The sequence below is a fragment of the Hemiscyllium ocellatum genome, chromosome 16, assembly GCF_020745735.1.
Source record: "Hemiscyllium ocellatum isolate sHemOce1 chromosome 16, sHemOce1.pat.X.cur, whole genome shotgun sequence".
NCBI lineage: Eukaryota > Metazoa > Chordata > Chondrichthyes > Orectolobiformes > Hemiscylliidae > Hemiscyllium > Hemiscyllium ocellatum.
The window spans coordinates 47,743,775-47,758,064 of NC_083416.1; the positions used below are offsets into that span (position 1 = coordinate 47,743,775).

The window sequence follows — 14,290 nt, forward strand, 5'->3', positions numbered from 1 at the left end:
GTGTTGTCAAAAAGATAAAACTGCACCTCAGCTTTAAACATAGACAGATTCAAAGCACACTTGAAGTGCATTGTCTAACACGAGTATCACCTCTTGCACATTGTCCCTAGATAAAAGTTTTATCAAAGACTTGTAAGGGAATCTGGATTTTGAATTTTAATCAGCAGTCCACTTCCTAATTAATTAAAGGACTCAACAAGGGCAGCTCGTTTTAAAGTTGTTAATTTTTTTTGCTTATAAACAGTGTCTTATACCTCCCGATCATACCACACGAGGAAGGAACGACGCTCTGAAAGCTTGCAATTTCAAAGAAACCTGTTGGACTAGAGCCTGGTGTCATCTGATTTTTCACCTTGTCCATGCCAGTCCAACTCCGGCATCTCCAAATCATATCAACTCGCTAATACACTTCAATGATCCCTACCCTCCAGAATGGGACTGGAGTCTCTTAGGAATTGAAGATCAATTTCCGGGATACAACTGTGGAGAGTAATCATTGTGATATTGAAAATATAGTTTATTTCTGTAATTTTCTTTAACGTATTCTTTACCAGATATAAAATTTCCGAAAATGAGAAGTGATGGTGTGTGTTGTCCGGGGGTGGGTGGAGAACGGTGGCGTTGTGGTTGGCTTACAGTCCATTCTCATCCACATATGGGTCTTGTTGCTTTCCAGTAGCTGTAGGAATCCATGTGCCACAGGGACTGGGGAGGGTAAGTGATGAAACGTACCGGATTACGCTTAATCACATTTGGCAACCCTAGTTTCTACTGCATCACAGTTAATGGTCCTTGTAATTACTCATTATAAGGTTTGCATTGATAATTTCTCGCTTTATAAATTCCTACGCGATAATAGAAACTAAGGACAGAATGTAATACTTCAGGAACAACTAGATTGCATGTGTCTGTTCAGGTCGAGATAACACAGGAAATCTATCTAATCCTTCCACTCCATCTACACCACACGTGTTAAAATATGGAAAGAGAAACTTGAGTTCACTTCTTGTTTGTGTGTAATTTACTTCCTATGTCACTTGTTCCATTGCCCCTCCCGCCCGAGGGCTCGCACTGACTGAGATGGGAAGTGGCAAAGTGCGCACGTTATTGGGGCGGCAGGCGCCCATTTTAGGCCGGGCCGCGTGGGCGCGATTCATATTTTTGACGAGCGGGGGCCCGCTGGCTTGACGTCCGGCCTTTCGACAAGGGCCCGCCGGGAGAAGGGGGGGGCGAGGCAAACTGGCGGGTTCCTGCTCTCTCAGCGCCACAGGAAACCAAACGGGCCTAAGGAGCCTCCACACTCGAACACACCCACAACAGGCAACGTTAAACAGTCAGAGGCTGTGCAGACCTGCACCCAAGATGGCAATGTGCTCCTTACTATAAATAAAGCCTGTGTTTCTGTTGGGGTGAGCACGAGCTTGCAGCTTGAGGTGATGATTCTCTCTCTCTCTCTCTCTCTGGAGGACAATGGAACAGACAGGGCTCCTCAACTGCAGCACAGAATGGGGCTGAGGTTACCTAGCAGCCAGGGAGGAGCCAATCAGAACGTCGGAACGGGGGTGTGGCCACGCCCCCTCCCTCCCCGCTATATAAGGCGCTCATTAGGCAGGCAGTCAGTCTCCCGCAGTGTGAAGTGAAAGCAGTTGTTGCAACATGGCGAGGGAACAGCTCTGTAAGCTATTTGTTGGCGGGCTCAGCTTCGAAACGGTGGAGGGGAACCTGCGGAACCATTTTGAGCAGTGGGGGAAGCTAACTGACTGTGTTGTCGTACAAGATACGATCACCCGGCGCCCCCGAGGCTTCGGCTTTGTCACATATTCTTCGCCGAGCGAGGCGGATGCTGCAATGGCTGCTAGGCCTCATGTCTTAGATGGCCGCACGGTGGATCTGAAACGAGCTGTGCCAAGGGAAGACTCCAACAAACCTGGCTTCAACATGAAGGTAAAGAAGATCTTTGTTGGCGGTATAAAAGAGAACCTTGGCGAGAATGATTTACAAAGCTACTTCTCAGACTATGGTATGATTGAGAAAGTAGATGTGATCTGTGACCGAGAGACTGGCAAGAAAAGAGGCTTTGCCTTTGTGTACTTCGATGACCATGATTCTGTTGATAAAGCGGTAATACAGAAGTACCACATGATTAATGGCTACCGGTGTGAAGTCAAGAAAGGTTTGTCGAAGGAGGAGATGCAGAGCGGAACTAGACCTCGAGGCCGAGCTGGCAACTTTAGCCAGCGAAACGGTCGGAGTAATGGCAATTTTGGAAACGCGGCCGGGTATGGCGGCGGAGGCAGCTACTACAATGATAGAGGAAATCGAGGCGACGTCTATGGTGGTTATGGTGATGGGGGGTATCCTCGGCGTGATCGTTCTTTCTCGGGAGGCAGCTACGGTGATCAGATTGGGAACTATAGAGGAGGCGGTGGCTTCGATCGTGGAAATTTCCAGGATGCCTATGATAACTTTGGGAGTTACTCCCCTGAGCAGTCCAACTATGGTCCCATGAGAGGAGGGGGTGGTATGGAGAAATATGCTGGACCTTACAGGGGAGATTACGGTGTTAGTAATAGAAGCAGAGCCAGAGATTATGGAGGATATGCCTTTTAGTTCTTTTTGGGGAGGGGTTGGGTGATGGTTTAAAAGGGGGGCGGGGGGTTGCGTAGCTACAAAATGTACACGAGTAATGCATACCAAGAAATCTGCATTTTTTTTTGTTTTAACTTTTTTCATAATAAACTACATTGAATTTATCTCCTTTTTTTGTCTGTAGTCTCTTTCTGGGGTGCAATACTTGAAGATGCTGAGGTTTTTAACTCCTTGTCTGTAGCTATTTGATTGTGCTTCCTGTTTGTGTATTTTATTGTAATCTAAACTTGTTCCCAGGCACACTGAAGAATAAATGTAGTTGTCACCTTTTTTTTTATTAAAAGTACAGATTTGTTGGTTTAGGTGGAGTTGATCCATTGATAAGGCTATGGGATAGAGAAGATAATTTGTCAATACAAGTAATTCCAGTTTTAACTTTCTGGAGGTGGTGGTTGTGGAATTTTAGCTTTGCAATTTGCAGTGCTGAAACTTTTTAATGTTCTTTAGGCCTAATTACACTTTTTTCCTATCGCAACTACTATTGCTGACTTTGTTCTGATTTCTCTTTGAAGGGTGTGAATGTTTGTTTTTGTGACCTTTCATCCAGTTTTCTTGAGGTTTGATACTAACCCCTGTTAAGTGTACTATACGCCATTCTTGTGCCTGACTGTATTGCCTTAAAGTGAGACTTCACAATATACTGATGCTGACTACTGGATTGTCTGTCTGCTTCCCACAAAAGAAATTTCAAGTAAATTATTTCAAAAAGCTTCCGATGCACAATACTGAAGACTTGAAATGAACAAGGTGCTGGGAAAACTATGTAGCTCTGTCAGCATCTAACACAAGTTAACATGTCAAATCCAATATGACCTTTCACAGCAGACTTGAAATATTAACTACTTCTCTGCAGATGCTGCCAAACCATTTTTGCTTAAGCATTTCCTGTTTCAATTGAAACCTTCCTGGGTGCAACCTGCAACTTAATTCTATCTGCTCAACTTGTGTTGCTGAGGCTTTGTATTGGTTATAAGTAAATGTACAGTACTTCCAGTGATCGCTAAGTTAAGATTGAGATATAGGGATGAAATTTTTGATTATACTGTTAACCATTCAGCTCCATGAGCCTCTTCAGCCATTCAATCAGATCATGGCTGATCTGTGGTTTAACTGTACATATGTACCTTTGGCCCATATGCCTTTTGCTGAACAAAAATTTATCAGCCTCATTTAAAATTAACAAGTGATCTAGTATCAACAGCAGTTTTACGAAGTGTCTTAACCTAATGTCTGCAGAAAACAGGCTTCATTTGTATGATCCCAAAATCCAGGTATCTTTCTTGTAAACCATGTTGTACCTTTGTACATTTTTTTTTTCCCCCTCAAGTTGTGGTATCCAGATCTTCTCAGTATTCTAAATAGAATCTAACTAGGGTTTTCTTCAGCTGCAGCATAACATCTGCATCGCATACTCCAAACATAATTTAAAGTTCTTATAGGCAGCACAAATAAGCATTCTCTCAAATTTAGGAGTGAACAGTCTTTTGATTTGTTACTTCATATAAATGAAACAAGTAATTACTGGGTAACTTTTTTTTCAGTGAAAACAACAGTGAAGCCTTATTTCCCGCACATGTCTGCTGCAGAAAGTTCCTTTAAGCTAAGACGTTGTAGTCAACCTTGTCTGCAAAACCTGATTTTTGGCTCCTAGCTCTCCCTGGCTATGTACATCAGCACAACAATTCACTTGCTCTTGAGTGTGCTGCATGTTTAAGTTTGAGTTAGGATATTGGGTTGGCATAGAGGGTCTGGCAGAAATAAAGACTTGAGAATTATGTAAAGAAAATTCCCAACTCTAATGAAAATAACAATTTGAGCAAATGTACATATTGGGTGCTCTCAAAAGGCTTTGCTGCAGCCTGCACCCTTTTCACTTGTCATTGGTTGTTAAAAATAAAGTTGCTTTAGAATATTCAGCTTCAGCAATGAAATTTTGATGAATGTACAAATTAGGTGACGCCTACCAGTTGAAAAGGGTTAAGAGAATCTGAATTCCTAGTTGGTTTCTTGATCACTGAAGTTTTGACTCTGGAAACATTGTTCTCTTTGTAGTTCCATATGTTCAAGGTCATCACATTGGGTAAGTACATAATTGTACTCAACCAGTTCTCAAGACAGCTTCGATATTTTGAAGCAAAGTAGAAAATGATTTGGACTTATAGAAAGTTTACTGTAGCAAAAGTTCTTGTACTAAAAATGGGGTGAATGGGAGATAGTTTTAAATCAGTGACTTAAAATTCTAAGAATCTGCAGTTTAACATGGAGCTTTATCTTCAAATAAAATGCACTGCAATTAATAATCACTGAGGGTCTTCTGCTTAATTGTACTCCAGTTCAAGTGCAGTGTTGTGGGAGCTATTTTATATTTAACAAGACTCTACCAATAACAGTAGGATGAATGATTTGTGCTTATTAATAAAACAAAATGTTGGCCAAGATAACTACTGCTTGCATTTTATATAGAACTTTTTTACCTTGATTATCACGGTCATAAAGGAAGAACATGGATACAGTATTAGGAAGAGTCTTGGTCAGAGATGGTTTCTAAGGCGAGAATTCCAGAATGTGGGGCCTAGATTCCTGAAGGTTATCCCTGCCAATAGTAGGGTGAAGAGCGAGATGCAACAGAGGAGTCTCCCTGTCTGGCCAAATAGTATCAACGAACCTTTAACTCACCTACACCAGAGGATTGGGAGGACAGGCCTAACATCTGAAGGACAGGTTTGATGAACTTGGATATTCATTAGGATTATGGTTTTCTATCTATCTAGTAACACTTTCTAGTAACCTATTAAATGACTACATTTTCAGAATTAGAAATCAAAGTGCTTATGATTTCTTTGAATGATACCTGCCAATTCTCATTTGTTTTAGTCGTGTTGGACCATGCACTTTGCCTAGTCTCTAGATTATAGGAAGTGAAGTGCGAATATTAAGTTGCTTTCTACTCATTTTTCATCTGTTTCATTTTGAGCGGGAGTATGTTGAACTGACCCTTGACCTTTTTACATCCCAGTAATGTAAGTCTTTTGTTGTTCCTGTGAGATCAAGACCTTATCCTATAGATAGAATGTTAAGACTTTAAAAAAACCTTCTAAATGTTGTTGTTAATGTCACATTTTAAGTGAAGTAGTGGTTGATTGTTTCTTGCACTTTTTTTCTAGGTCACTAACTGCACACTCTTCTCTTATGCAGCCCTCAAGCAGGAGTGAACAATGTTTGGGTCTCCGCTTCTCAACACCTGTCACCATTGATGTCTGCCAGACTGATAAAGGATGAGCATCTCCAGGGTGAGACTGGTTTTGCTGCTCTTGCAGTGCTGAAACAGCCAAGCTACCTTCTGTGCTGCTGTATCCATAGGAAACTTCTGGGAGAGAAACACTTTAAAAATTTCATATTTGTATTCAGCTAAGTTGTCTTGCCAAATACAAGTTGTTTTTTTTTTATTTTGAAATGGCTTGTTATTTCAATACAACTGGTTTGATTGAAGTAGAAAACTCAAAGTAAAGCCAAGAGTGCAGCTCAGTGCCCAGAAAGGAGCATTAATGCATTGGGTGAAGCAACCTTAACAAAGCATGAATAGGCTTAACATGAGTGAAGTTACTCCAGGCAAAGCCACAAGAAACATGTCAGTATGGGGTTTAATTTGCCAAGTCTTTCACACTTTTAATAACCAAAGCCAATGTAGTGATTAATATTTCCAACACCTATCTGATGTACTGTATCAGGACCTGTTCCTTTTTATAGTATCATGACCAACTATATTGCTCTTTGCCAAATGCTGGAATAGGCAGTCTGTGAAACCACAGGGCATTGAGATAATATTTCATGCCAGTAGTTACTGTGGAGAAGGACATGGATGCTGTGGACTTTGGGAATGAACAGTAATCTCTTAAACTGTCCATCTTGCAGAAAAGGTGCTGGAAGTATGAAAACAAAGGTACGTTAATCATTGGAACCTGATCAGGTGTGTCTCCAAACTTTGTGGGCAGCTGGGGATGAAATTACAGGGTCTGTTGCGGAGATGTTTGCATAATCTTCCACCATTGGTGAGGTGCTGGAGGACTGATTGGCTAATGTGCTACTGTAGAAGGTGGTAAGAAAAAGCACGGGACTGGTGAGTCTGCCAATGGTGGGTAAATTGTTGGAGGGGATCTTTTTGAGGGACAGGATATACATTCCATTGGAATGGAATTGACTGACTTTGGGATAGCCAACATGGCTTTGTGTGGGGAACTGTGTCTCTCTAACTTGAGGTGTTTTTGAAGATGTGACAAAGAAGATTCCAGGTAGAATAGTAGATACTACCTATATAGATTTCAGGAAGGTGTTTGACAAGATTCTGCATGGTAGACTTGATAGCACGGTAGATCATCTGGAATCCAGAGGAGCTATATAACTGGATGCCATCTCCTTGATGGTAGGAAATATGGTGATGAAATGCTGCACTTAAGACAGGAGGCCTGTAAGTAGTGGTGTGCTGCAAGGATCGGAGCTGTTTCCAATGCTTTTTGTTCATATAAATGACTTTTGATGTGACTTATAGGATGTCTTGTTAGTACCTTTGCAGATGATATCACCAAAATTGGTGGCATAGTGAACACTGAAGGTTACCTCAGTGCAATGGGACCTGGATTGGATGATCAAAAGGCCAGGACGTGGTGATGGGATTTAATTTTGATAAATGAGGTGTTGCGTTTTGTGAGGCAAACCTGGACAGTACTTGTACAGTTAATGGTAGGGTCCTAGGGAGTGTTGAAGAGCAAGAGAGCAAAGGGGTGCAAGTGCATACCTCAAGTGGAGGCACAGGTAGACCGGGTGGTGAAGAAGACTGGCATTTTTTTGCCTTCATTTAAGCAGTGAATAGAATATAGGAGTTGAGATGTCATGTGGCTGTACAGGACATTGAGGTGACTTTTAGTGTATACCATTCTAGTTTCCCTGATAGGAACTGTTGCCCTTGAAAGGGTTCATAGAGAATTTACAAGAATATTGCCCAGATTAGAGGGTGTGAGCTACAAGGAGTGGCTGAATAGGTTGGGGCTTTTTTCCTAGAGCATTGGATGTTGAGGTGTGACCTTTTAGAGGTTTATGAAATTGAAGGGCCTGGGCAGGGTGAATAGCAAAAGTCCCTTTCCCAGGGTGGGGTGTCTAAAACTGGAGGGTGCAGGGTTAAGGTGAGGGGAAAGATTTTAAAAAGGACTTGAATGGCAACCTCGCATAGAAAGTAGGGAGGATATGGAACAAGCTGCTGGTGGAAGTACAACTACAACCTTGGAAAAGGCACCTGGATGGGTACGTGAGTAAGAAGGGCTTAAAGGGATAAGGACCAGTTGTTGGCAAATGGGACTAGATAGTTTAGGATATCTGGGTGACATGGATGAGTTGGACCAAAAGGTCTCTCTCTGTGCATAACTGACTTTAAGTTAGGATCTTCAACATCTTTTAAGGCTGATCACCAAAGTTTCTTTTGAAGAACTGAAAGTTGGCTTAAACTGAAAATTACAGTATACATTGTGCAAGACTCAGTAACCTGAGCAGATTGAAAATAGCTTGAGGTTTTTGCCTTGAGGCAAAGTGTCATATTGCCATTTTTTTAGTTTTTCAAATACTGGCAATCTAGTTGTTGAGCAGAGCAGTACAATAATGCAAGATGTTTCATGGAGCAGTTACTCGGCATTCAAAGCTCTTTCTAGGCCAAAGTGTTGCTATCTGCCAATAATGGTGATCCACACTAAGTCAACAAGATTACTACTTTTCAACTTCTGCTGAAGACAAAGAACATGGGTATGCAGCAGCTATGAAATTCTCAACGGCTATCTTTGCTGGATGTGGTCTGAGTACTGCTGTGCATTATGATTGAATGCCAGTATGTACTTAACTGTCATTTGTTACAGATATTGATGATCTGAGTCAATAGTAACATGACACTGAACTATCATGCATGTGTCACTTTTAAATTGATAATTGTTGGACAAGAGGTGAAAACTGGTCCTGTAGTGCAGTAGATAGAGCAGTTTCCTGATCCATTGCAAAGCTGGTACTCCAACCCACTTATCTAAGAGCTAACTGCTACATGCTGACTTCATGGTCGCTGTATTTATCGACTGCATATTTGTGACATTTCCATCTTGGAATCCATGCAGAAAAATACTAACTTGCAGTGACATTCTAATCCTAAAGATTTGATACAAAGCATCCTACAACTGAATTAATATAGATGGTGAACCACTAAACCTGAGCTATAACCATCCATACTTATGAATATGGCAGTAGCTCCAACTCCTGTGATGTGCTTAACATTCTGGCAGCTGCTGTTTGCACATGCTTTGAGAGGATGTGGGGAAGTTATCTACTCTTGACTGGACCTATTTTTTTTCCCTGCAATTGTGCCCATTTTGTTTTTGTTTTCATCAGTTTGAAAAGTAACTGGGCACTGAACATCTGAGCACAACCTCTAGTGAAGTCTGAACTAGGCAAATGCCACAATCCAACTAAAACTCCTTTTTTAAGACTGCAAATTAGGCTATTTAAGAGCTTAGATGTCAACTGAAATTTCAACTGGACTACTTGCTGTAAGGTAACTTGTGTCGTACAAACAGAACAAAATCTCTTGCACCTGTAACTACTGTGGTTGTTGTCACTATATTGAGTTGCCTTAGCAAACTAATTAGTCAAAATATTTTCAGCATTCTCTTCAAAGCATTTGGTTTATCTACAAAATAGAATAAAGTGGGATTTGTCTAATCGGTTATGACCAGGATCAGAAGTAGGACCACATCAGTTTTTCTTTATAATTTAGGAATGCACAGTTAGACTTGGCCAGTAGCAGGCTTTGTTCCCTGTCTAAGCTTTTTCTCAGCTTACCATCTATCCAACAGAGGAATAGGACTTTACAACCTGTTCATAGTTGATCAGATGCCGATTAGGTCCATCTATGACTTAATAATAAAGCCCTCCATGCTGTCCCCTCTCTGTTTGCACAAGAGCTGTGAACTTCAAATAATGAAGTGTCTTGTTTCTGGCCAAAGGGTTCTTCAAGGCAAATAATTTTCAGTTAAGGAACCAGGTACAGAACCTATTTCTATACATTTGGAACACTTCAATAGCTGGCTTGAGCAAGTGGGGTTTTTTAATGCAAGATATATTGTTGCCATTTGGGAGTGTATGAATGTTGCTTTTAAAGATGTGCAATAAGTTAATGGTGAATAAGCCTACAAATTTTGCATTCTGAACATAGAAGATCGAGAGCAGTGGTTTTTAATCTGATTAGGTTGCAGTTGCAATATTCTCGTTTTGGACCATTTTTAGGATATTAAGGCTTTTGAATTGTACTGAAGTGTTGATTTTTAAATGGTGCCAGGGATTCAGGATTTCAGTTACTAGACAGACTAGAAAAGTTGCTGATTTCTTCCAAACAGCAAGTTAGAGGGTCTTAAACCTTGTGCTTTTCAACATAGTGCATGGTTTTGCAGTAGATGACAAAGCACTTTTTTGCTAGCAGTGCTGGTAAAAGTACAGAGCTTTTCATTTGAACAGTACCTGAAAGGGTGTGGTCATGATTGCATGACCAGTTGCAAATTTTCTAGTTTCATAACCACAGGATCTCCAAAGTAGTCATGTAGAAATTTTAGTTACAAGAAAAATCGCAGCAACTTAATTGGATTGTGACTGCGCTTCAAGAATTCTATTGCTTTTGGAAGCTGTTCCAAAAAAACTACCTTCAAAAGTTGCAGGCATTATTTGGCCAAACAGCTTTTTGTGATGTTTCGTTTGGAGTCTATAAACTGTTGCAAGAGTTCATTGCAACTCAGACTATATGAAAAGTTTCACTATCAAATGTAAGAAGTGATGCAGGGAAGTAGGAACTGGAAGAACTGTAGATGCTGGAAATCAAACAAAAACAAATGGTTGGAAAGTCTCAACAGGTCTGACCGCATCTGTGGAGAGAAGAGTTATTACTGAGTCCCTCCATCAGAACTGATGGCAGCTAGGAAATTGGTTTTTATGCAGAAGATTTGTTGGGGCAGGAGGAAGAACAGTTGGACAGACAAAAGGAATGGCTAATGAAACAGTAGGAGTGAAGAGCTATTAATTGGGATTGTTAATGGCTAACAATGAGCTGTGGGTACACAAATGTGATATGGCCTAGTGGGTCAGGGTAAGGATATGGAACAACTCCAGTCCTAAAACTTGTTGAACTGAGTCTGAAAGACCCTAGATTTCCCAAGTAGCAAATGTGCTGTTCTTCCAGCTTGCACTGCTTTTGGAGCCTTGCAGAAAGCCTGAGACAGATTGGCTAGGGAGCAAGATGGTGTTGAAGTGCAGGCATCTGGAAGCTCTGTTCTGTGGGCAGGATGTTCTGTAAAGCAGTCACCCAGTCTACACTTTATTTCTCCAATGTAGCAGAGACCATATTGTGAGGAGCAAACGCAATCGACATTGAGTGAAGTGCAGGTAAAGCACTGCTTTGTTGGGAGGTTATTTGGCCCATGGATACTGGAGAGAAGTAAACAGACAGGTGTTCCACTATCTGTACTTGGAGGGGAAGGTGTTGTGGGTGTTTGTTGGAAGTAAAGGAGTGCACCAGGATATCCCAGAGGGAACAGTTCCCAGTCAGCCTTCTGTAGGTGTCTGTGTGTCAGAAATTGTGGCTAATGATCCTGTCTGGGTATGGATGCTGGTGGGCTAGTAAGTAAGGATAAGGGGAACCCTGTCACTGGTGTGGAAGGGGATGAAGGAGAGGAGAGCTGAAGTAGGAAATTGATCAGACTGTGTGCAGAGGGCCCTACCACAAGGGTGCTGGAGAATCCCCTGAGGAGGAAATGGACATTTCTGAGGAACCCTTGTCAAAGTTGATATTGTCTGAACATATGCTACAGCGATGGAGGAACTGGACAAATGGATAACCTTTTTAAGGAAGCAGGATAAGAGGATATATAGTCTAGGTAACTGGGAGTTGGTTGACTTGTAGTAGATATTGGTGACCAGCCTAACTGTAGAAATAAAAATGTCAAGGAAGGGAGGAGTCAGATGGACCAGGTGAAGCTGAGAGCAGGGTAGAAATTGGAAGCAAATCCAGAGGAGAGAGGAATGCAGTATCAGTGATTTTGTGGGTGGGGTCCACAATACCATTGGAACAAAGACGGGCATAACTGTACCTGCATGGGTCCCAATGGCCACCTGAAGTAAGTGAGGGTAAAAGAGGCTAAGGATGAGGACAGCTCAGCCAGGTGGAGGTGGTTGAAGATGGTTCAGGCTGCTTTTCCAGGAAGTAGTCTCGGGGTTCTCTACTATCATCCCCCATCAGGATGTGTAAAGGGATTGCACATTTATGGTAAACAGGCTTTTGGTGCCTGCAGACTGGAGTTCTGAAACTGATATAAACTGTTGGAGGAATTGCTGATCTAAGTGGGCAAGGGCTAGAGAAGGAGAGAAAATTGAGGTAGAGGTAGGAAGAGGTATGTTAAGGGGCAGGAACAAGCAGTGGGAAGTACAGAAATGTTTGTTCCTGGTTTTTTAAATCTTGCTGACTGCAAGTGTTCTGTTTTTAAATCCATGGCCAAAAATTCAAGAGTTCACTGGAGATCACGAATTCATTGGAATCCTTGTTTAGATGTAATCCATGAAATATGGTTCCAACTGCACCAGCATTTGAGGTGTCAGTGGACCTGAAACATTAACTCTTTCTCCTCACGGATGCTGCCAGACCTGAGTTTTTCCAGTAACTTGTGTTTCTGATTTACTGCATCTGTAGTTTGTTTTTATTTTGCAATAACTTATTCTGGTTTGCTTACAGATGAAAGTTCAAGGAATGAGAATATCACTACTTTTTACTGGTTTTGGTAATCTAGATCTTGTTTTCTCTGTAAAAGTGTAAATATTTTAATGGAAAGATGTGATTCAAAGAAAACTGATGTTTAAACTCCAGTGATTTTAAAATTAAAGGTGGAGAAACTGCAAAACCAAAACTGAAATGAAGGTCATGATGGTGACAGCATACCTGACCTGAAGTGTTGGTCAACCAGTGCATGAATCTTGGTGAATCTAAGCTCAATTAAAAGTTTATTTTAGCATAATGTTGCCTTTAAAAATGTAAATTTGACCTATGTTTTACTAATGAATATGTGGGTGATCTTTTTAGTTTGATAATGTGGGCTCTGAGGGATCAGAAGATCATTACAGTCTGACTAGTTCTAAAGTTTTTAAGTACTTTTTTTATTTGTCAAGATGTTCAATTTTGTTTTCTCTTTGCATCCTGTGTTGTGCCTCCAATGAAATCTCCACACTATCACTCTGCATAGGAATATCTGATTTGTAATCTAATCTAATTTCTAAACTGGCACTGTACTTCCTTGTGGAATATCTGGCAGGTAGTGATTTTGGTGTACCTAGACTTAAAGATCTAGTACACATCTCTGCAAGTTATAACTGGAATATTTATTGTATTATGGAAGAATAAAACTGATCTCTTGCACACAATCAGATTTGTTTTGGGTATTTACTTATAGCTTAAGGAACAACTGATTTTCATTTGGATGTCTAGGATTTAGAATAAATTCAGCCATGCAAGCTCGCTGTCCAAGCAGAGGTGCATTTGCAACCTGCCTCTGCAAATGAATGGTAATGGTAAACCACTTGTTTTAAAAGTTCTTCCTGATGAATTATTAGGACATGGACCAAGGACCTGCCTTCAAGCATTAGTTCACCTGCTGCAGAATACCTGTAGCTCAGTTCATAGGGCAAAATTTAGTTAAACACACTCTAACATGTCACCTGAGGAAATGCTACACTTGTCATAACTTGGACACTCCTGCGTTTTGGTGGATGGCACTCCTCTGAAGAACAGAGGAGTTCTCTCTGGTGTACTGACATTTTGTCTCTTTTTGTCATTTAACTCGTGAAATTTTATTTAGAGTAAATGATTATACTTTTAAGTATTTTAATGGCTGCAAAATGCTTTGGAGTTTCCTGAGCGTGAGAAGAGCAGGATTTTATTTTTACATCTGATTTCTAATTTTTGAATGGAACTTAGAGTTGACTCTAAATACGGTGGCTTACACAATCCATACCTTTCAAATCTGATCTGCAGTTCTATTAGAGACAAATTGAAGGTAATGGTCATGTGGTTTTTTTTTAGAAGTTTGCCACTATTTTGCCTTTCTTTCAACTTGAGCAGAAATGATTTGGTGTCTGTTTTAAAATGTATTCCTTCGTGCTGTCAGTATTGACTTTCAGCTTAGGGTGAATTAATACAATAGTATAAAGTATTCAACACTTGTTCTAAATATCTTGAATTCAGATCTTTTCAATTTCTGAAATAGATGAAAAATTCACTATTTATTTTGTCTCTAATGCATTCTGAATAAGATGGCTAATTAAGTATTTGCCAAGAGATTTTTGCACAACCAGTTCAACTATGTATGAAGGTAAAATAGATTTGTTGTTTTTGTATGTTTAATTTCTAATGATGTTGGATTTTACACTTTCTTTTAAACCAAGTTTGTTTACTATAGCTCTGGTTTGTTCACTATATATTTAGTGTATGTAGTGCATCATATGCACTAATATTTTATTTGCATCTGAAGGAAAAGGAGTTGTTGAGCTTGAACAGGCATTCGCTCATTGTGGCAGGATGATG

General features: G+C 40.6%; 1 protein-coding gene across 1 annotated transcript; it reads left to right on the forward strand.

Moving 5' to 3' along the window:
- The first annotated feature begins 1,596 nt into the window (after window positions 1–1,596).
- LOC132823412 (heterogeneous nuclear ribonucleoprotein A3-like) lies at window positions 1,597–2,753 on the forward strand. The gene has a single exon (XM_060837222.1). It carries the CDS (start codon window positions 1,657–1,659, stop codon window positions 2,608–2,610), a length of 954 nt encoding a protein of 317 aa, XP_060693205.1. The 5' UTR covers window positions 1,597–1,656; the 3' UTR covers window positions 2,611–2,753.
- The last annotated feature ends 11,537 nt before the right edge of the window (window positions 2,754–14,290 follow it).

Coding starts and splice junctions, on each gene's coding strand:
- LOC132823412 (XM_060837222.1), top strand. CDS start 1,657: ATGGCGAGGGAACAGCTCTGTAAGCTATTTGTTGGCGGGCTCAGCTTC.